This window comes from Capra hircus, chromosome 19, assembly GCF_001704415.2.
Source record: "Capra hircus breed San Clemente chromosome 19, ASM170441v1, whole genome shotgun sequence".
Classification (NCBI taxonomy): domain Eukaryota; kingdom Metazoa; phylum Chordata; class Mammalia; order Artiodactyla; family Bovidae; genus Capra; species Capra hircus.
Window position 1 is genome coordinate 38,549,977 of NC_030826.1, and position 24,878 is coordinate 38,574,854.

The 24,878-nt window shown below is 36.9% G+C and overlaps 1 protein-coding gene across 1 annotated transcript in view; it reads right to left on the reverse strand.

The window, feature by feature from the left end:
- NPEPPS (aminopeptidase puromycin sensitive) overlaps nt 1-24,878 on the reverse strand; it is a 117,532-nt gene that overhangs the window by 90,561 nt on the left and 2,093 nt on the right. The window contains exon 2 of the mRNA XM_018064963.1: nt 18,711-18,795. Coding sequence (XP_017920452.1) covers nt 18,711-18,795 — 85 coding nt within the window. The remainder of the gene's footprint in view (nt 1-18,710; nt 18,796-24,878) is intronic.

Consider the following 24,878-nt stretch of genomic DNA (forward strand, 5'->3'; position numbering starts at 1 on the left):
TTCATTCAACTTCCCCTCAAGATATTTACTGCCTCCTATATTATAGCAGTTTTATGATGGTAGAGAACTAGAAATTGGATTTCAGGGCCAAGAAAGAAAGGAAAAATCTTAGCAAAAACCTCTAACAGGGCTACAAACTAGAAAGAAGAGCAAATTGGGGGCAAGGGGGAGATTCAACAGGACCAAGATAACCTTGCTTAGTGAGAGACTGAAAGCTCTCTCCCTAAGATGAGGAATAAGGATGCCTGATTTTGCCACTTCTATTCAACACAGGACTAGAGGTTCTAGCCAGAGTAATTAGGCAACAAAAATAAATACAAGGCCTTCAATTGGAAAGGAAAAAGTAAAATTATCTGTTTGCAGATGAAATAATCTTGTATGTAGAAAACCCTAAAGGTTATATACATATGTTAGAACTAATAAATGAATTCAGTAATGCTGCAGGATAAAAAAATCAATTAAAACAATCAGCTGCATTTCTATACTCTAAGAGTAAACAATCTCAAAAGGAAACTTATAAAACTGTTCCACTTGCAATAGCATCAAAAAAATAAAATACAAAAAAATTTAACCAAAGAGGTGGAAGACTTGTACACAAAAAACTACAAAACCATGTTCAAAGAACTTTAAAAAACACACAGATAAATGGAAAGACATCCTCTGTTCAAAGATTGTGTGCGTGTGTGGGTACGCATGCGTTCAGTCGTGTCTGACTCTTTGCAACCCCATAGACTATGGCCCATCAGGCTCCTCTGTCTATGGGATTTTTCAGGCAAGAATACTGGAGTGGGTTGCCATTTCCCTCTCCAGGGATCTGTCTGACTCAGGGATCAAACCCACGTCTCCTGCATTGGCAGACAGATTCTTTACCACTGAGCCACCTGAGAAGCCCCTGTTCATGGATTACAAGACAACACTGTTAAGATTGCCACAAAACTGTGTGCTGTGCTCAGTCACTAAGTCATGTCCAACTCTGCAACCTCATGGACTGTAGCCCACCAGGCTCCTCTGTCCATGGGGATGCTTGAGGCAATAATACGGGAGTGAACTGTCACGCCTTCCTCAAGGGGATCTTCCAAACCCAGGGATCGAACCAAGGTCTCCCACATTGCAGGCGGATTCTTTACCACCAAAGGAAATCTACGTTGTTGTTCAGTCGCTCGGTTGAGATCAGCTCTTTGCAACCCCATGGACTGCAGCACGCCAGGCTTCCCTGTCTTTCACCATCTCCTGGAGTTTGCTCAAACTCATGTCCATTGAGTCGGTGATGCCATCCAACCATCTCATCATCTGTTGTCCCCTTCTTCTCCTGCTTTCAATCTTTCCCAGCATCAGGGAAAGAGTCGCCTCTTCACCTCAGATGGCCAAAGTATTAGAGATTCAGCTTCAGCATCAGTCCTTCCAATGATAATTCAGGACTGATTTCCTTTAGGACTGACTGGTTGGATCTCCTTGCAGTCCAAGAGACTCTCAAGAAATTTCTCCAATACCACAGCTCAAAAACATCAATTCTTCGGAGCTCAGCCTTCTTTATGGTCCAACTCTCACATCCATATATGACTTTTGGAAAAACTATAGCTTTGATTATACGGACCTTTGCTGGCAAAGTAACGTCTCTGCTTTTTTTAATATGCTGTCTCGGTTGGTCACAGCTTTTCTTCCAAGGAGCAACCATCTTTTAATTTCATGGCCATAGTCCATAAGCAGTGATTTTGGAGCCCAAGAAAAATCTGTCACTGTTTCCTCATCTATTTGCCATGAAGTGATGGGAACAGATACCATGATCTTGGTTTTCTGAATGTTCAGTGGTAAGCCAGCCTCTTCTCTCTCTTCTTTCACCTTCATCAAGAGGCTCTTTAGTTCTTCTTCACTTTCTGCCATAAGGGTGGTGTCATCTGCATATCTGAGGTTATTGGTATTTCTCCCCGCAATCTTGATTCCAGCTTGAGCTTCATTCAGTCCAGCATTTCACATGATATATGCTGCATATAAGTTAAATAAGCAGGGTAACAATATGCAGCCTTGATGTGCTCTTTTTCCAATTTGGAACCAGTCCATTGTTTCATGTCTGGTTCTAACTGTTGTTTCTTGAACCTGCATACAGGTTTCTCAGGAGGCAGGTAAGGTAGCCTGGTATCCCATCTCTTGAAGAATTTTCCACAGTTAGTTGTGATCCACACAGTCAAAGGCTTTGGTGTAGCCAATGAAGCAGAAATAGATCTTTTTCTGGAATTTCCTTGCTTTTTCTGTGATCCAATGGGTGTAGGCAATTTGACCTCGTTTCTCTGCTTTTTCTAAATCCAGCTTGTACATCTTGAAGTTCTCCATTCACATACTGTTGAAGCCTAGCTTGAAGGATATTGAGCATTACCTTGCTAGCATGTGAGATAGGTGCAACTGTGTGGTAGTTTGAACATTCTTTGGCATTGCCCTTCTTTGGGACTGAAATAAAAACTGACCTTTTGCAGTCCTGAGTCCACTATGAGTTTTCCAAATTTGCTGGCATATTGACTGCAGCACTTTCACAGCATCATCTCTCAGGGTTTAAACAGTTCAACTGCAATTCCATCACCTCCACTAGCTTTGTTCGTGGTGATGTTTCCTAAGGCCCACTTGACTTCACACTCCAGGATGTCTGGCTCTACGTAAATGATCATACCATCATGGTTATCCAGGTCATTAAGATCTTTCTTGTATAGTTCTTCTGTGTATTCTTGCTACCTTTTCTTAATCTCCTCTGCTTCTGTTAGTTCCATATCGTTTCTGTCCTTTATTATGCCCATCTTTGCATGAAATGTTCCCTTGGTATCTCTAATATATCAATAACCTCTAGTCTTTCCCATTCTATTGTTTTCCTCTATTTCTTTGCATTGTTCACTGAGGAAAGCTTTCTTATCTCTCCTTGCTATTCTCTGGAACTCTGCATTCAGATGGGCTTATACTTCCCTTTCTTCTTTGCCTTTTGCTTCTCTTCTTTTCTCAGCTACTTGTAAGGCCTCCTCAGACAATCATTTTGCCTTTTTGCATTTCCTTTTCGTGTGGATTGTTTTGATCATCACCTCCTGTAAAATGTTACAAACCTCTGTCCACATTTATTTAGGCACTCTATCAGATCTAATCCTTTGAATCTATTTGTCCCTTCCATTGTATAAACGTAAGGGACTTGAGTCATACCTGAATAGCCTAGTGGTTTTCCCTACTTTCTTCAATTTAAATCTGAATTTTGCAATAAGTATACAGTACTAAGTAAGCCTGCTTTTCCCCTCTCCAGACTTTGTACTCCAAGGCCAAATTTGCCTGTTATTCCAGGTAGCTCTTGACTTCCTATTTTTGCATTCTAGTCTCCTATGATGAAAAGGACATCTTTTTTTGGTGTTCACTCTAGAAGGTTCTGTAGGTCTTCATAGAACAGTTCAATTTCAGCTTTTCAGCATTAGTGGTTGGGACATATACTTGGATTACTGTGATACTGAATGGTTTGCCTTGGAAACAAACTGAGATAATGCTGTCATTTTTGAGATTGCACCCAAGTACTGCATTTTGGACACTTTTGTTGACTGTGAGGGCTACTCCATTTCTTCTAAGGCATTCTTGCCCACAGTAATAGATAAATGGTCATCTGAATTAAAATAATCCATTTCCATTCATTTTAGTTCACTGATTCCTAAAATATAGATTAGTGCAATCCCTCTCAAAAGCCAAACAGCATTTTTTACAGAAACTTAAAAAGCCACCCAAAAATTCATACAGAATCTCAAAGAACCCTAGAGAGCCAAAACAATCTTGAAAAAAGAACAAATTTGGAAGTCTCACATTTCCTGATAATAAAGCTACATGTCTGACTCTTTGCGACCCCCACATACTGCAGCCTGCCAGGCTTCTCTGTCCATGGAATTCTCCAGGCAAGAATACTGGAGTGGATTGCCATTCCCTTCTCCAGAGGATCTTCCTGACCCAGGGATCAGACCCTGGTCTCCTGGATCAGAGGCAGATTCTTTACCATTTGAGCTACAAGGAAGTCCCTGATAAAGCTACTGTTAATGCCAAAAAGTGTGGTACTGGCATTAAGACAGACATACAGACCAATGGAATAGAATGAAGAGCCCAGAAATAAACTTTTCAACATGTGGTCAAACAATTTCCAACAAGAGTGCTGAGACCATTCATTCATTCATGGGGAAAGTTCAGTTCAGTTGCTCAGTCATGTCTGACTCTTTGCATGCCCATGAACCACAGCACGCCAGGCCTCCCTGTCCATCACCAACTCCCAGAGTTCACCCAAACCCAAGTCCGTTGTGTCGGTGATGCCATCCAACCATTTCATCCTCTGTCGTCCCCTTCTCCTCCTGCCCTCAATCTTTCCCAGCATCAGAGTCTTTTCAAATGAGTCAGCTCTTCGGATCAGGTGGCAAAAGTACTGGAGTTTCAGCTTCAACATCAGTCCTTCCAATGAACACCCAGGACTGATCTCCCTTAGGATGGACTGGTTGGATCTCGGGGCAGTCTTCAAAAAATAGTCTTTGGGAAACTGGATATCCATATGCAAAAGAATGAAGTTAGATCCTTTATACCATATACAAAAATGAATCAAAATGTGGGAATTAATGCTATAAAATGGACCTAAATGTGGAACTAACACTATAAAACTCTTAGAAGAAAATAAAAGAGAAAAGTTTCATGACATTGGATTTGGCAATAATTCCAAAAGCACAGGCAGCAAAAGGAAAAATAGACAAATTAGATATCATCAAAATTTAATGTATATTCTTCATGAATTGTAAACTTTTGTGCATCAAAGGACACAGAGAATTCCAGTGGTTAGGACTGCTGAAAGCCAGGTTCAATCCCTGGTCAGGGAACTAAGATCCCAAAAGCCATGCAGTGAGGCCAAAAAAAAAAAAAAAAAAAAGACACAATCAACCAAGCGAAAAGCCAACCTACAGAATGAGAGAAAGTATCTGCATAATATATCTGACAAGGGGTTAATATCCAGAGTATATGAAGAACTCCTACACTCTACAACAAACAATCCAATTCAAAATGGCAAAGAACTTAAACAGACATTTCTCCAAGATACACAATTGGCCAATAAGTGAATGAAAAGATACTTAGTATGACTAATCATTAAGGAAATACAAGTCAAAACCACAATGAGTTACTACTTCAGACCTATTAGGATGGTTATTACCAAAAAAAGAAAACAATACATGCTAGCAAGGGTATTGGCAGTCCACTCCAGTACTCTTGCCTGGAAAGTCCCACGGGCGGAGAAGCCATGGGGCCGCTGCAGTCCATGGGGTTGCTGAGGGTTGGACACGACTGAGCGGCTTCACTTTCACTTTTCACTTTCATGCATTGGAGAAGGAAATGGCAACCCACTCCAGTGTTCTTGCCTGGAGAATCCCAGGGACGGCGGAGCCTGGTGGGCTGCTGTCTACGGGGTCGCACAGAGTCGGGCACGACTGAAGCGACTTAGCAGCAGCAGCAAGGGTATGGAGTAATTGGAACCCTTGTGTACTATCAGTGGGAATGAAAAATGGTACAGCCTGTACAGAAAACAGTATGGTAAAAAAAGTAAAAATAGAATCAGCATATGATCAAGCCATTTGTTTTGGGGTATATATCCAAAAGAATTAAAACAGAGTCTCAAAGAGATATTTACACACTTACATTCATAGCAGCATTATACACAGTAGGTAAAAGGTGGAGACAAACCAAGTGTCTACTGATAAACAAAGTATACAAACTACATTTCCTTTAAAATGAAACACGCCGCAACATGGATGAACCTTAAAGACGTTACTGAAGTAAGTTGGTCATGAAATGACAAATGCTGGAAGATTCCACTTATACAACGTACTTAGAGTAGTCGAATTCATAGGCAGAAAATATAATTGCAGTTGCCAGAGGCCAAGGGATAGGGGAAATGGGTGTTATTATGCAATGTGCACTGAGTTTTGGTTTTGCAAGACAGAATCGTGGAGATGGATAGCAGGAACGACTGTTCCACCAGGTAAACATGTACCAATGAACTCTACATTTATAAATGGGTAAGATGGTAAATTTTGTTTTGTGAATTTTACCACAATTTTTTAAAAAAGATGACCTAGCTGTATTCTGTCTGCAGAAGAAAAAGAAGAAAATTCCTCTCTAGAACGAGTTAAAATCTGCTGAGAGAAACTAAGGAAGATCTAAATAAAGGCAGAAATGTATATTCTTCATGAATGGTAAACCTCAATATTGCTCTCCCCAATGGAGTCAATGCAATTCCTATAACAACATCAACAGGCTTTTCTATAGATATTGACAAGCAGATTTTAAAATGAAAATTAAAGGGACCAAAATAATTTTTAAAAAGAACAAGTATGGAGTCCTGACACTACCTGATTTCAAGACTCAAAATACAACAGAAAGAGTCTAGAAATTCAAGGGGGAAAGAATAACCTCTATAATAAATGTTGCAAAAAAAAAAGTAGATACCCATATACCAATAACTAACCAATTAATTAAAAACAGAACCTTTACCCTTATCTCATTACATAAACAAAATTTTTAACTCAAAATGGATCGAAAGGTCTAAATGTAAAAGTTAAGGTTATAAAACTTCTAGAAGATAATCATAATGTCCTTGAATCCTGCAACATCTTAAATAAGTCATAACAAAGCCAAACACTAGAAAAGAAAAATTCAACAAACTAGAACCCACTGAAATTTAAAACTTATGCTCTTCAAAAAATAAAAAGGCAAATCACAAAACTTTCCTGGTGGTACAGTGGATAAGAATCCTCCTGCCAATGCAGGGGACCTGGGTTCAATCCCGGTCTGGGAAAATTTCACATGCCGTAGAACAACTAAGCCACGACTTCTGAAACCTGCACACTCTAGGGCCTGCGAGCCACAACTAATGAGCCCCTGTGCTGCAACTACTGAAGCCCATGAGCCTAGAGGTTGTGCTCTGCAACAAGAGAAGCCACCACAATGAGAGACCTGTGTACCTCAACTAGAGAGTAGTCCCTGATCTTTGCAACCAGGTAAAGCTACACATAGTAACAAAGACCTAGTGCAGCCATAAATAAATAAATATTTTTTTTTAAAGGCAAGCCACAGACTGGGAGAGTATGCAAAACATATCCACCAAAGACTTAAACCTGGAATATATGAAAACTCTTAAAATTCACTTAGAAGATAAACAACTTCCTCCAGTTGGCAACAGGTATGAACAGACACTTCATCAAGGGAAGATAATACAAATGGCAAATAAGGACTTTATATCAATAGCCATTAAGGAAATATAAATTAAAACTACAATAAGACACTACTACACAACCACTGGAATAGCTAAAATTGAAAAGATGGACTATAACAAATGTTAGTAAGGATATGGAACAACTGGAACTCTCACACAGTTGATGGGAATATAAACTGGTACAGATTTTAGAAAACTGGCAGTTTCTTTAAAAATTCTCCATTTACCATATGATGCAGCCATTTTATTTACAGGTATTTACCCAAGAGCAATGAAAGCATACATCTACAAATGGCACAGACTGCTTTTACATCTTAAAAATAACAACCTTTTGTGTTGGAAGTAAAATCACCAAGAGGATTTCTGATATCTGGTCACACATGTAAACATCTTAGAAGCTGACATCCCATCCTTAGAGCACAAGTAAAAAGCTGGAGAAACGGGAGATCACCAATTCTCCTCAGATCCACCCAAGAAGTGAGGACAAAGGGTAAACCACTGCTGAAAAATTGGGGACAGGCAAATACAGAAAATCACAACTTATCAGTGCAGAAACCCAAAAGAAGAAATCACCTCTGGCAACCAGTGCTGGGGTAGGAAAACCTGAACTGTAACTGATGAAGTGCTGGAGGCTCAGTGTGAACAAGTTTGAGAGTTTAAAATTCCAGGAAGACCTCGTCATAGGGGGGACCTTCACACTTTTGTGAGTCTTACCTCTAGGAGCTATACAAGGTCCTAAAAGCGAGTATCAGGGGAAATTCCCCTCAAGCTTTTGGCAAGGGGAGGGGAAAAGAAACCATTCTGAAATATGCTGGCATACTCTGGTTCTTCTTAACAAAACCTGCTCTCAGGAGAAACTGTTTTTACCAGAACTTAACCTGCTAGGGTTTTATCAGAGCCTGCTGCTGCTGCTGCTGCTAAATCGCTTCAGTCGTGTCCAACTCTGTGCGACCCCACAGACGGCAGCCCACCAGGCCCCCCGTCCCTGGGATTCTCCAGGCAAGAACACTGGAGTGGGTTGCCATTTCCTTCTCCAATGCATGAAAGTGAAAAGTGAAAGTGAAGTTGCTCAGCCGTGTCCGACTCTTTGCGGCCCCATGGACTGCAGCCTACCAGGCTCCTCTGTCCATGGGATTTTCCAGGCAAGCGTACTGGAGTGGGGTGCCATTGCCTTCTCCTATCAGAGCCTAACCTAAGGGAAATGCTCAATTCCAGCCCTTCCAGTCATCCTGTCCCACCTAAGGGGGTAAGAAAACTTGAGAAGCACCAGTGAAGCTCAACCCAGAGAGTACTAGCTCACCAAGAGTAAGATTTAATCACAGGACTAAAGAATGCTTCCCCTCTGCTCTTACCTCACCACTGCATTATTAAAGGTCTATTTATCACAGTTCCTCTTACACAGGACATGATGTCTACCTTTCAACAAAAAATTGCAAGGGATACTAAAAGGCAGAAAACACTATTTAAAGAGACTGAACAAGAATCAAAACCAGAATCAGATATGGCAGGATATGGCACAAATGTTAGAATTACCAGACCAGTAACTTTTCTAAAAACTAAAGCTCCAACACTTTGACTACCTGATGCAAAGAGCCAACTCACTGAAAAAGACCCTGATGCTGGGAAAGATCAAGGGCAGGAGGAGAAGAGGGCGACAAAGGATGAGATGGTTGGAAGACATCACCAACTCAATGGACATGAATTTGAGCAAACTCTGGGAGATAGTAAAGGACAGGGAAGCCTGTTATGCTGCAGTCCAGGGGGTTGCAAAGAGTTGAACACAACTTAGCAACTGAACAACAACAACAATAACATCTAATGATGGATAACACAAGCAGGGAGATGGAAGTTCTAAAGAAATAAAAAGAAATGCTAGAGATAAAAAACACTAACAGAAATAATGTCTTTGGTGGGCTCCCAATTAGACACAGCTGAGAAAGGAAATCTCTGAGCTTGAGGATATAACACTAGAAACTTCCAAAACTGAGAAGTAAAGACAAAAAATTAGAAAAAAGCAAAAACAAAACAGAACAAAATATCCAAGAACTGTGAGAAAAGTACAAAAGGCATTTAAGCACATGCAAAAGGAATACCAGAAAGACAAGAAAAAGAAACAGAAGCAGGGGCTTCCCTGGTGGTCCAACGGTTAAGAACCTACCTTCCAATGCAGGAGACATGGGTTTGAGCCCTGGTCAGAAAAGGGGCAACTAAACTCAAGCACCACAACAAAGAGCCCTCACACTGTAAGGTAAGATCCTGCATGCTACAACTAAGACCTGATGCAGCCAAATAAATACTTTTTTAAAAAAGAAAGAAACAGTATTTACAGCAATAAAGAGTAAGAATTTCTCTAAATTAATGTCAGAAACCAAACCACAGATCCAGGAAACTAAGATAAGACCAAGAGAATAATGGGGAGGTGGCGGGGGGTGGGAAGAAGGTGGGAGGGGGGGAACCAACTACACCTAGCCATATCAGAGTCAAAATTTAGAAGATCCAAGCTAGAGGAAAAAAAAAAATCTTGAAAGATGCTGGAGGGAAAAAATACCTTAAGTATAGAGAACCAAAGATAAGAATTACATTCGACTTCTCAGAAATTATACTAGCAAGAAAAGAAAAGAATGAAGTCTTTAAAGTGTTGAGAGAGAAAAACTACTAACCTAAAATCCTGTATCTTTCAAAATCGTCCTTCAAACTGTAGGAAAATCTTTCAATCTTTTTGTGAATCTAAACTGCTCTAAAAAGAAAAGTCTTTTTAAGTGAAGAGAAGTAGACTTTTTCAAACAAAATTGAGGGAATCTGTTGCCAGTACACATGATTTCCAAGAAATGTTAAAAGTTCTTTAAAGAGAAGGAAAATTATGTAAGCCAAAAACTCAGATTTACATAAGAAAGGAAGAGCATCAAAGAATGAATAAATAAGAGTAAAATAAAAATGTTTCTCTTATTCCTAATTCATCTAAAAGATAATCGTTTCTTCAAAATACTAATAGCAGCAATGTATTTGACTATGTTGGCTTCTGTGTGGAGGTGTATGCATAAGTGAAATGAATGACATCAATGATACAAGGAATAGGAAAGAAGAATTAGGAATATATTATTATAAGGTACTCACACTACCTGTGACATATTATCTTTTTATTTGAAAGTGGTCTAGAGGTAACTGTGTATTGCAAACTCCAAGGCAATCACTAAAAAAAAATTTTAAGTATAACTGATATGCTAAAAAAGGAGAGAAAGTGGCATCATATAAAATGTTCAATTAAAATCATAAAAAGGCAGGACTTCTGTAGTGGTCAATGGTTAAGCATCCACCGGACAGTGCAAGGGACATGGGCTTGATCCATTTTCTACAATCTCTTACAGAAGACAGAGGCAGAGGGAATATTTCCAAACTCATTCTATGAGACTAGTCATTACCTCACTATCAAAACCAGACAAAGACATTACAAGAATATTATAGAACAATATCTCTGAGAGACACAGATGCAAAAATTCTCAACAAAATATTAGTGAATAAAATCCAACAATGTATATGTATATGTATGGCTGTATCCTTTCACTGTTCACCTGAAACTACCATTATATTGTTAATCAGCTATACTCCAATACAAAAGAAAAAGTTTAAATTTGAAAAGAAAATTATAAAAATAATTATGTACCATGACCAAGTAGAACTTAACCTAGTATGCAAGGCTGTTTCAATGTTTAAAAATCAATTAATGTACTCCATCACAGTTAGGCCAAAGAAGAAAAACCACATAACCAAATGAATTGATGCACAAAATACATTTTACAAAATACAACACCCTTTCGTGATACACTCACTCAACAAACCAGAAATGAAGACGAACATCTTTAACTTGATAAGGAATGTCTACAAAAACCATACAGCTAACATCATACTTAATGAGAAACTCTGAGTTTTCCAGCTAAGATGAAGAACAAGCAAGGATGGCTCCTCTCACGTCTGCTTTTCAAAATCATACTGGAAGTTCTAGCTAATACAATTAAGACAAGAAAAGGAAAAAGTATACATACTGGAAAGGTAGAAATAAAATTATCTTTGTTCACAAATGATATGGTTATGTAGAAAATTCAAAGGAATCAACAAAAAACTCTTGCAACTAATAAGCCATTAAAGCAAGGATGCAGGATACAAGGTTAACACACTAAAGTCAACTGCTCTCCCATATACCAGCAATGAATAAGTGGTATCTGAAATTTTTTAAAAAGTATCATTTACATTATTACCCCACAAAATGAAATACTTAGGTATAAATCTAACAAACTATGTACAAGATTCATACAAAGAAAACTACAAAACTCTGATGACAAAGACACCAAAGGAGTAAAAGAAGAAAAAGATATTCCATGTTCATGGATAAGAAGACCCAATATTGTCAAGCTATCTGTTCTTCCCAACCTAAACCACACTCAATACCAATTCCAATCAAAATCCTAGCAAGTTATTTTGTGGATATTTTTAAATTGACTCTAGAGTTTATATGGAGAAGCAAACAATCCAGAATGTCCAACTCAATACAGAAGGAGAACAAAGTCAGAGGACTGACACTACCCAACTTCATTCAAGACTTTACAATAATAAAGATGATGCGGCACTGGAGAAATAAGAGAGACACAGATAAATGAAAAAGAACAGACCGCCTAGAAACAGACCCACATAAATACAGTCAACTGATCTTGACAAAGAAGCAAAAGTAATACAATGGATGTATCTTTTCAATATATGGTGCTGGAAACTGAACACCCAAATGCAAAAATAATAATAATAATAATCCAGGCAGATCTTACCTGTTTTATAAAAATTAACTCAAAATAGATTACAGTCCTAAGAAAACTCTTAAAGAGATGGGAATACCAGACCACCTTACCTATCTCCTGAGAAACCTGTATGCAGGTCAAGAAGCAACAGCTAGAACCAGAAATGGAACAACAGACTGGTTCCAAATTGGGAAAGGAGTACGTCAAGGCTGTGTATTGTCACCCTGCTTATTTACCTTATATGCAGAGTACATAATGCGAAATGCCGAGCTGGATGAAGCACAAGCTGGAATCAAGATTGCTGGGAGAAATATCAGTAACCTCAGATATGTAGATGACACCACCCTTATGGCAGAAAGCAAAGAGGAACTAAAGAGCTTCCTGATGAAGGTGAAAGAGGAGAGTGAAAAAAGGTGGCTTAAAACTCAACACTCAAAAAACTAAGATCATAGCACCCGGTCCCATCACTTCATGGCAAATAGAAGGGGCAACAATGGAAAAAGTGACAGACTTTATTTTCTTGGGCTTCAAAATCACAGCAGATGATGACTGCAGCCATGAAATTAAAAGACGCTTGCTCCTTGGAAGAAAAGCTATGACAAACCTAGACGGTGTATTAAAAAGCTGAGACGTTACTTTGCCGACAAAAGTCCATCTAGTCAAAGCTATGGTTTTTCCAGTAGTTATGTATGGATATGAGTGTGGGACCATAAAGAAGGCTGAACGCTGAAGAATCGATGCTTTTGAACTGTGGTGTAATCCTAAAGGAAATCAGTCCTGAATATTCATTAGAAGGACTGATGCTGAAGTTCCAATACTTTGGCCATTTGATGAGAAAAGCTGACTCATTAGAAAAGACCCTGATGCTGGGAAAGACTGAAGGCAAGAGGAGAAAGGGATGACAGATGACGAGATGGTTGGATGGCATCACTGACTCAATGGACATGAGTCTGAGCAAGCTCCAGATGGTGAAGGACAGGGAAGCCTGGCGTGCTGCAGTCCATGGGGTAGCAAAGAGTTGGACATAACTGAGGGACTGATCAATGACCAAAGTGTGAAATACAAAGCTATAAAATTCTTGGAAGATAACATACAAGAAAATTTAATTGACCTTGGGTATGGTGAAGACTTTTCACATACACCACCACCAAAGACACAATCCATGAAAGAAGTAAATAACCTGGACTTCATTAAAATTAACAGCTCCAGGGACTTTCCTGGTGGTCCAGTGGTTAAGAATCCCCCTTCCAATGCAGGGGACATGGGTCTGATCCTGAGTCCAGGAACTAAGGCTGCACGGCAACTAAAGCCTGTGCACCGCAACTGCAGAGCCTGTACTCTAGAGCCTGTGCACCACACAGCAACGAGAAGCCTGCATGCTGCAACAAAGAACATGTGCACCACAAGTAAGACCCTATGGAGCCAAATAAATGTACAAACAATCCTTAAAACTCAACAATAAGAAAAAGAACAACCCAGCTAATATTCTATTGTTCTTTTTCCAACTAACATTGCGTCAGGCTTTCCAGGTGGCTCAGTAGTAAAGAATCAGCCTGCCAATGCAGGAGACAGAAGAGACACAGAATTCGATCCCTGGGTTGGGAAGATTGCCTGGAAAAGGAAATAGCAACCCACTCCAGTGTTCTTGTCTAGAAAATTCCATGGACAGAGGAGCCTGGCAGGCTATAGTCCATGGGGTTGCAAAGAGTTGGACAAGACTGAGCACGCATGAATGCAACTAATGTGCAAAAGACCTGAACATACCCACCAAAGAAGATATTTTGATGGCAAGAAATCATTACAGTCCTGTAAATTAAAATAATGCCACACCGCTACACACCTATAGAATAGCTAAAATCCAAAACACAACAACAAATGATGGGGAGTATGAGGAGCAACAGGAACTCTGATTCATTGCTGGTTGGAATCCAAGATGATAAGAGTCCTTTGGAGGACATTTTGGCAATTTCTGACAAAACTAAACACACTCTTATCATAGGATCCAGCAATCATGCTGCTTTGTATCTAGTGAAAGCAGTTCAAATCTCACGTCCTCTACAGAACCTTTATTCATAACTGTCAAAACTTGGAAGCAACCAAGAAGACCTTCAGCAGGTGAAGGGATAAATAAACTTATGTACAGATAAGGGTACAGTACTCAGAGATAAAAAGAAAGGCGCTACCAAACAATGAAAATACATGGAAAAATGCATATTACTACATGAAAAAAGCCAATCTGAAAAGGCAACATACTGTGTGACTCCAACTAATGACAAACTGGCAAAGACAAAACTATGGCAAAAAGATTAGTGGTTGCCAGGGAGAAAGATGAGTAAACAGGCAGAGCACAGGCAGATTTTTAGAGCAGTGGAAAGACTGTGTACAACACTATAACGGCAGTGGCAGATACATGTCATTACATATTTGTCAAAACCCATGGAATGTGTAACAGCAAGAGTGAACGCTAAACTATGGACTTTAGGTGAGAATGACTGTGGGCTCATTTACTGTAACAAATGTACCACTCTGGTTTGGGATGTTGATAGTGGGAGAGGCTGTACGTATGGGTACAAGAGAAATCTCTGTACTTCCTCATCAATTTTGCACTAAATTTAAAACTCCAAAAACTAAAGCTTTTTAATTTAAAAAATAAATTCAACATTTAATTCTGAAAACAAGCTGCCCTGACAGTTACCAGAGAACCGGGAAAATATGTTTCCTTAATGTAGCCTGGACACTATGGCAAGCTTATGCAATAATTTATCTATTCTTCAGAAGGGTAACAGCACATAATAGACTTTATATTCAAAACTTCCAAAACTTGGGAGCTCCCTGGCTATCCAGTGGCTAGGGTTTAAGCACTTTCACTGCCATGAGCCCAGGTTCAATCCTGGTTTGGAAAATAAGATCCCATAAGTAGAGTGGTGCAGTCCAGAAAAAACAATAGTAAATAAACAAGTGGTGGTGGTTTAGTCGCTTAGTCAGGTCCGACTCTTGCGACCCCATGGACAGTCTCCTCTGCCCGTGGGATTCTCCAGGCAAGAATACTGGAGTAGGTTGCTATTTCCTTCCCCAGGGGATCTTCCCAACCCAGGAATTGAACCCAGGTCTCCTGCATTGCAGGCAGATTCTTTACCGACTGAGCTATAAGGGAAGTCCCCAAATAAACAAAAGATAAAATAAAAACAAGTTCTCAAAAGTAATGCCACTTTAGTGTTCAAAAACTCTAAAAGCTATCTAAAAAAAGATGTTATGCTATATTTTGAATTCTTTAAAAGTACATACCACAGAACTTATATCACAAACTAAAACTATTTGCTTAACATATTTAATAGTAATGGCATATTATACATAATTTATATCAGTTTCAATTAAGAACCAAGAAGAATCTCACAAGGGATTTTCCTCTTTTTAACGGCACATCTATGCTCAAGTCTTATCTTCATGTCCAAGTGATAAAGAATACGCATAACACACCACAGTTCCCTGAAACCCCTCTTCAGAGGTTGCAAAATCAACAGCATTCTGGCCCACAAAAATGTTCTGTTTGGCCAGAAAAGTTGTTTAAAATGTTAATGTATTTATGCGAGATATAGACTCTTCGGTTCAGCCTCCGCCCCAATTTCTTATTTTCCTACATCCAGCCCAATTCATTCAAGAATGAATTGGTCTTAGGCCCTACCCTATATTGTTATTAGTATAACTAAAGTTATATTCAGATTTCTTTAAAAATTTTCATATGAGTCGTGGTATCATATTTTAGTACATTTGTACTGGAAAGGGATATATTCCCTTCTTTCACTCTTCCTGATTTGAGAGCTAGCACTTAATTAGTCACATATGTATTTTCAGAACAATGCCATAAACAACTCTATCACAAAGAGAAAGTGGTGTATTAATGTTTTTACTAATCCACACATAATTGTATGGAAGAATAAAGGTTACTACTAGTTGGATAAAAGCTTATGATCAAATGCGAGGAACCTTCTTGTTTTTGAATGGTTTTACTCAAAATTATTATTTGGCAATATTTCTGTTTGTTTTATCCTTTCATGAAATACACATGCACATATGCGTCATACTGAAATACACAATTCTACTTCAAGAATAAATGTGTTAAAATTTAAATGCTTTATATGGCTAAACCAAAGTGATGCTGGTGGATCTGAAACTATATAATAGAACTTTGCATGATATATTATGTAACTAATGGAAAAGCTTTTTCTTACATAGCTAATTCTACAAACACATACCTGACAGAGTATACTAAGGGAAAATTGGTACAAAACTTTCAAGTGATCATTCTCTATGTGGTTATGCCCAAGCCATCAACTATTAATGATAAATTAAAAGACTATTTACCTGTCAGGACCTGAGTTCAGGCACTCAAAAGTTTCGTATTTCTCTTGCAGAAGCTGATGACAATACTAATCCCTGCACTGTGTAGGGAGGTGCATTCCTTGCACTGGCTTAAGTGCTAATGATTTCACCAACCCTTGAAGTGCAGAACAGTAAAAAAACAGTTTTCAGCCGTTTTTCTTACTGATTTCTCATTTTAAAAATTACAAAGTAAGATTTCAAGTAGGTTTTAAAATAAATTATTTTTTTAAAAGGCAGTGCCTTAGTTTAAAAAGACACGCCAATAGATCTATCTGGATTACTGCACATATCACAAGATGGCCTTTTTCATCAATTAAAAATTTACACACAGAAGCAACAATTTCATGCCTTCAAATAATTTTCTGATTTTACCTTAAAGCACCAAGATTTTGGCTACAGATACGTAAAGCAGTCTTCCAGAAGGCAATCATAAATATTAATAGGTACTGGATAAGATTAGCTGGGTTAAAAAATCCTATCTCCCCTATGACTCATTTATTACCCTGCCACCAACTTACAGCCCTGGAAGAAGCTGACAGTCAAGTTCACAACTACTAGTTTCTAAAGAAACAGTGCTATACTCTCCCAATAAGATAAAAATCAAGAAATGCTTCCATATCTAAGGGCAAAATTAAGCTTTGTATATATCTGGAAGGCCAAATCTGTTTCTGTCTCCTTAAAGTATCAAATTAATATAACTTCCTATTCTGTTATACTCTAAAATAAAGTGGGTTTACACATGACTCCAGGTTTTTACTACTGCTACAGGATGAGTTGAGAAATTTACCTTAGCTAGTTCTGAAGAAAATATTTTACATATTTAAAAACATTTAATGATTTGTATGAATCTCTCTCCAAATCCTACTGCCTATCAATTTTCATTAAGAGTACTAACACTGCTTCCTTAAGATTCAGATCTTTATGCACTTGGCACACTCAGTTACACATATTCAAACATTTAAATTCTCTGAATTCTTTTCCTGCCACTTTAGTAGAGGATGATAAAAACAAACCTGAGCTGAAACTAGGCCAACTGGAGGATACACATTTATGTTGCTAGTTCTACCTAAAACTTAAACAACCTTTTGAAACCCTATATTGAATTTAAACGCTCTCTACCTACAAAAAAGAAAGCTTGCCTTGATATGCTTACCTAAGGTGCTTCCATTTTTCCTCCGTTAAAGAAATTAAATAATCTCTTTCATTTACCAAAGATTTTTTTTTTTAAGTTGGCACTCAATTAAAGTCCATTTGAAGGATCTGTTCCTCTAACTTAAAATGGCAGCAGTTGACCTCATTTACAATCAACTGAACGTAAGTACTTCTTGGCAATAATATGCTCAACTGCTACATATCTTATCTTTCTATGGACAAGATAATTTAAGAAAAATTGAGGAGACACATATAGCCGGGCCTTAAAATGTTACAGTATACTGTGAAAAGGGGAAATAGCAATACAGAATGTAAATCAAAAGATCAAATTTCTAACAATGTATATCAAAAGAGAAGGTTTTCTAAGAGGAAAAGTCTGAGTAGCAAAGACTAATCAATAAGCCATTTAACAGGGAATGTCAAATCAAAAGTAAAGAGCAATCCAGATCCAAAACTGATATACTTGTGAGTTCATGCCAAACTTGGTAACTTTTTCAAAAGCAGTTTATGTGGGAATAAGAATTCAGGCAGAAATGGATTAATCAGTTTAATTCTTATTGTAATTACACGATCTAAAATATTTCTTTGATAAAGATGCTGAGTTCCCACACATTCTAAGCTATGTTTCTTTTCAACATTTTCTTCCTCTATAACTAACTCCATCATTTAGTTTCTAACCTTCACATTAGATCTCATAAAGCAAATATTTTCTCCCAATTATGAGTAACACTATCTCAATTTTAATCTATTGTTTAAGAGAATAAAAAAAAACTTTAAGAAACTCACGTATAAACTAGTCTGCTTGAGAAACTTTCCATGTTCAAAGCATTTAATTTTTCAAAATAACTCTTCAGATCTATGTGAATGGTATTATATTTATTTTACACTCATGAAAATGTGATCTGCCTAGGGTCACAAAATAACTTAATGTTTGAAGTAGAAGTAAAATTGTGACATTTTCTTTATTTCATATTATTCAAATAGCTCCTATGACCATCTAAAGAATTTTCCTATTTTGAATGTAACAAACATTGATATCTTAATCTGAAGTGTATGTATTAAACACACACACATACCAAAGCACACACAAAAGTACATATTATACACAAACATGGAGACAGCAAACTAAAAGGGAAAACAGCACTTACCTTCATCTCCTTCTGGTACATATGAAGCTGTAATAATGTCAATATCAGCACAATTCATCACAATCTGATTGGTTGCCTGCCTCACCTAAGATGGCAAAAAAAAAAAAAAAGACAGCAGTGTCAGAAATAGCCTAATTATTAATATGTACATCTTCATCTTGGCCTAATATATGTCATAGGCAATTTTAAAAATCCAGACATGACTAAAACCTAACCTAAGTATTTATGCAACAATGGTAGAAATAAAGGACTACTTCTAAATATCCAAAGCAATTCACATTTTTGTGGTAATATTCAAAGCAATAATAAATACTTAGGTATTTCAGAGAATTCAAGTATCTGACCACTGAACTAAATAAAAGCCTTTTTTTCCCCCCACTTAAACCTTGATTTAAAACAACTTTAATTTTTTAATTTCAAAAAATTTTTAATTAGGAAACCTTTCTTACATGTTGCAAATAATTATGTATCTCAACCTGCACATCATACCCATCATGAGTGTACGCTTTTTTTGTAAGAATAGAGGAAGAAACCTGGTATTGTAAACTACGTCAAAACTTCATAAAACACTCTTTAGATTTTTTCTTTTCCCAAAGAAACATCTTGAATGTAACAGACACTAATGACTCACCACCAAGATTAAATAAACTTTTACAGCTTTGTCTTATTTGACTTAGATCCAAAAAAGTAAAATATAGGTATAAAGAATGCCCCTTCCTCTCTTCCTCATTCCTTAGAGATAACCACTATTCTAAGCTAATGTATATCTTTCTCATATATGTTTAGTACTTTTGTTACATATATAAAGAACAGAAATGTTTTTAATCTTATACAAATGATATCAAAGTGTGTATAATCTTTGCACTGTATTCCACTGTTGTTTAAACGAGAATTTTTCTGATCACTAGTAACATTAGTTATCTCTTTTGTTTCTTCTCTTTCTCTCTCCCCAACTTCTACAACCACCCCCCCAACTCTCTTCTTCCCTCCCTCCCTCTCTCATTTTCTTTCTTTTTTGGCCCTTAAGTTTTTCCTCTGCAACTTATTCATAACCCCTGCTCATTTTCCAATTTGGTTGTAACCTTGTTTTTATATAATTGTTGCATTAAACAAAGCTTCAAATTCATTTTCAGACATTTGAACAGTCTAAATCTAAAATAACAAAAATATAGAAGTCCTAAATCACAAACAAATGCCCACAGAGGCCAATGAAACAGGTGAGTACAGTAGGCCAGGTGAAGGCTATGCATAAAGGAAAGCTATGTGCAAAGGAAGGAAGAAGTATACATTTTTTGGAGCCATCCAATTATTGCTAAATAGGGGAGAAAAAAACAAACAACGTTGCCAGATCTTTCAATTTTAAAAAGCCACAAAGACAAATTTCATGTGCAATCTCCCAATTTTTAATTAATGACAGATTTTAATTCAGATTTTTCAAAAACACTGGGTAGATCAAACAAAATCAACTGTAGTCAACAGTGCCTTGAGGTCACTGAACAGACCACAACACTTGGTAAAGAAACAGAGTAATATAAAATCTGTATGAAAAATCTAAGAGTAATTTTTTTTTTAGGAACCAATACATACATATGATTAATATTAAAATTACATGGCCTAAATTACAGACAGTATGTTATTAAACTTTATAACAGACTGTTAAAATCTCTAACACGTAAAAAGAAACTATTTTGGCTTATAAAAAACAAAATCTTCCCATAAATCTTCCTGTTTCTAATCAAAAATACCATTTGGTGAACAGTTTTTTAATTCTCTAAGTGGTAATATTCCTTTCTTCACACTGTTTATTTTGCCAGAACACATCTAAACAACACTAAAACTTTTAGTCCCAACTGTTTATAGCACTACATTTAAACAAAAAGAAAAAAACAACCTTGCCTATTCATAAACTGACTTTAAAAATTTTTTTCAGAAACACAGGAATAAAGCATTTACTAGCGTATGCACCAAAGGGTAAAATGAATAAAAAACTTTCCAGGGTTTGAAGTTGGCATAGAGAATAATAACAGTTGTTTAGTTACATGTCTTAATCTTTACCTAGGCAACTTTTATTTTCATCCATCAACATCTACAATGAATTTAATGGTAGCCAAGCAGTTAATCTACCATGTCAAGATACTTGTACTACACGACATATGCCAAATGACATTTATCTCACTACTATTGTACCGTTTTGAGGAAAAGTGTTTGTACTTTGGAAAGGCACAGGACACAGCATCCAGTTACAAGTACATTCCAATTCCTCCTGGGTTTAGGGAAAACCCACCAGTTTATAGAAAGAACAGGGAAGCCTGGTGTGCAGCAGTCTGTGCGGCCGCAAAGAGTCAAACAAAACTGAGCAACTGAACAACGAACACCACTACCAGTTTATACTAATAAATTAAGCTGCTTGTTGAACAGCAACTTTTTTCCAGAGTACTGCCATTTCTGGAAGGCAATACTCAAATTTCAAAAATCAGACAGTATATTCTGTCTCATATTAGAAATGCACTTTATAAACAACAGGATAATCCATAGAAAATGTTTCTTTTACCACTTAGTGCCTCACACATAGTAATCTTTTAATAGATGTTATTATTCAGACACATGCACAGAGAACAAGAATAAATGTGCTCTACTCATAAAGATATTAATCTGAATATCATCTAACAGCATTCACCTAATGGTTTAGAAAGCACTTAATCAAAATGATAGCAAACTTAAGAATTATGTGCTGTACTATAAAGCATATTATATATTATATTGGATATCAGCATACTCTTTTGTACCATCCAAGGAATGTAATTTAAAACAACCATGTGGACTTAAGCATGCACTCAACTATCACACTGATCTTTCTGATGCTTTACCAACAAGAGCTCTAACCTGATGATTCAGTGATTCCTCACAGGTTAACATCATCATGTTACTGAATACTGCTTGTATGTTCCACTATCAAAAACACAGGTAATAATGTTGAGTCAACTATACTTCAATTAAAAAAAAAACTAGTAATAAATCAAAAGAATGTCAGCATTAAGATCTTCACTTTCCAAGCTTAAAATAGAAGCAGAATGCTAAAGGTGGGCATATAAATTGTATTGAAAACAAACTTACTTTCAACCTTTCCATCTGGTGCTATGAATAAATGGGTTATTAATGTATTCTTTCTTTAATTCAAATTAGGGCTAGTTAAGTCTTCTTGGAGTCCCACACAGACTGTATTTCAGCTAAACCAAACCATAACATTTCTACTGAATAGACAACTTGACCATTAGTAACAATTTTGCAATGGAAGTTTCCTAAGAGCTAGAAAGGGAGCAATCTGAGACAATTTTTTTCCTGAATGAGTCTTTACCACAGTCACTCAGGAACACACCTTACGTGTACTATTAAGACGCTAAAGGGTTTTTTCCTGATTGCTAAAACCCTGAGATTTTAGTAAAAGGAAACCTCCTGTCTGACAATTCCAAAAACCAGTCAGTCTGAAGCCTGACAAGCTACCACTTTGCCTAACAAGCAATTTCATCATTAAAATTTTGTAATAATCATTGCCTTTGTGAAACAGTGCTATAATTTCTAAAGACAATAAGGAGAAAATAATAAGTAAACACAAATTGAGCCAAGTTTTCTAACAAAAGAGCCACTAAAACCAGCAAGCTGCAGAAAGTCAAACATAACAAGTAAACATACAGAACATTACTATTTATTGTTTATATACCATAAAACTTTAAAATTATACATAGAAATAACACCCACCAAAAAAGAGAATTTACCGCTCAGGGTGAGGGTGGGAAGAGATGGAAATGGACTTTAGTGGCATCTGTGACATTTTATTTTCCAAAAAACATCTAAAGTCTAAAGCAAAGGGGACAAAGCACTAACATCTGCTAAATCTAAGTGATAGGTTACTTCTCTGTTTAAAATATTTCCTAATTTAAAATAAAATGTTAAAATGATTGCAAATGGCCAAATAAACTGAGAACTACATACTTGTACGGTGTTCAAAATGGAATCTCCAAGATCTAGAGAACTCATCTCAATTAACAACAAAACAGCTATCTGAAGACTCAGTCCTTTGACACTGACTCACATACAGATTACAGTAAGATTTACTTTACAGTAAGAACAGGCTCATTTATGTAGCAAAGTTCGGAGATGTCTCACTGATAATTTACTACTCAAGACCACATTTATGTAGGCTGCATTGTACAATATCAGTTATCAAGAACCAGGAAGTTAAAAAATAAATAAATAAAGCCTTTATGGAAACCAGAAGCGATGACACAAAGTCCATACACTTTTTCTTCTTTCACTCAGAAGAGAATCCATCAAACACATTCAGAAAAAAATTTTAAGCTCAAACAAGCTTGTTTATTTGGTTACTTAGACCTATTCAGATCAAGTTTAGTAAAACAGAAGAGGGAAGAAATTGCACAACAGGGAGCAACAACACACAGTAAGCAGCAAGTAATAACCTGAGAATAAGAAAAACAAAAAAGCTTTAAAGAACAGATATGAAACTAACAAATTATAGTACACAGTCCTGGGTAATCTATGGTTATAAGTATCAGTGACATATTGAGAATGCTTTCCAGTATTTAGAAAACCTAGAATATGAGGAATCACAGAGTTTAAAAAGATAAATATTTCCATCAAATCAGTAAATATTTTTTAAAGTCTTGAGTGTCTCAAAGAATAAGTTTCATTTATCTGGAACACCCACCGCAGAATTCACTGCCAGTTGATACTGGATAAAACTTAAACCATACAAAACTCTCTTATACTCGGGGGTTTCCTCCATGATACATTTCAAAAAACATAATAGAAATCTGAACAAATTCAATTCCTTATGACTAATCTTTCAAATTTAAGACCATTTAGTGGTCTAGCATAATGCTGGACAAAATTAATTACCTTTATCTTTTTTAAAAGTAAAAAAAAAAAAGAAAAAAAAAAACCCTACCAAAATGACTGCATAGAAAATCTGCAAAATTTGGGCAGAAACTTCTGTAACACAGGGTTGACAATAACATCCATTTAGGTGCCAAGTTTCAGTCTGCCAAACAATCTACTGTATCTGTAACTCTCCTCAAAGTGCCAATTTAGTCATCTCCATCATGAATATTTTGTTGGCAGAGGCCAGGGATTGTTTAGTATATCCTGACTCCTATTTCTCTGGCACAGGTAAACTATTTCCATAACACAATTACTGTATAAAGCCCTATACACTCATAACCAGGAACTGTCACCACTCACATAAACTTGTAATCTATTTTTAAATGAATTACCTACAAAGCAAGAGAGTCAGAATTTGAAATAGCTATGAAAGTCTATTCTTCTCACATATCCTAATGTACAAGGAGGGGAAAGGGAATGTCCCATTTTTCTAGGCCCATGATAACACATTTTCAAAACCTGCTGAATTAGACCACACACACTTATGTAAAAGACAACTTCTTTTTAAATCAGTGCACACTGACTAATTCATCTTCCCCAGGAGTCCACACCCAGGCCTGGTTAAAAATCTACTAAATTTCTAACATGTAACCTGTACAAATATTCTGGGCTTATTACAAAATTTTGCAACTAAAGCAACCAAGCAAATTGCATACTTTGTGCAATGTAATTCCAAACTGTTAGGGGACTGACACAATTTCAGTTATCAATTTGGCTTCCAGAGATATAATTTTGTTCACATTTTTAGACTTCCACAATCAGATACCACCTAATCCCAAAGGTTAAACTTACTGCTCCAATCTATTTCAAAAACATCAATATATGCTAACAACTGTTAACATTTTACTAATGTTAACTCCTCTTCACATTTTCAAAAGCGGCAATGTGTACAATTTAAAAGTCCAATCTTCCTTTAATAAAACCTGTTTTTTTCCTTGCATCAGATTAACAAGTCCTGCTAATACCTAGCACATTACCATGTGCTCCCTCAGTGTCCCAAACCAGCCTTCCATATATTTCTCATTTCTTTCAAAATGCCAAGCAGAAAACGGATAAGCATGTCACTGCTTGCTGTTCTACCCTAACACTTAAATAAAACCTTTATTAACAGTTTTTTTCTGAAATTTTTCCCTATACCTCTCAAAATTATGAACCCATTATGGAGTATACCTCGCAAAATTATGAACCTATTAGGGCATACTTCTCAAAATT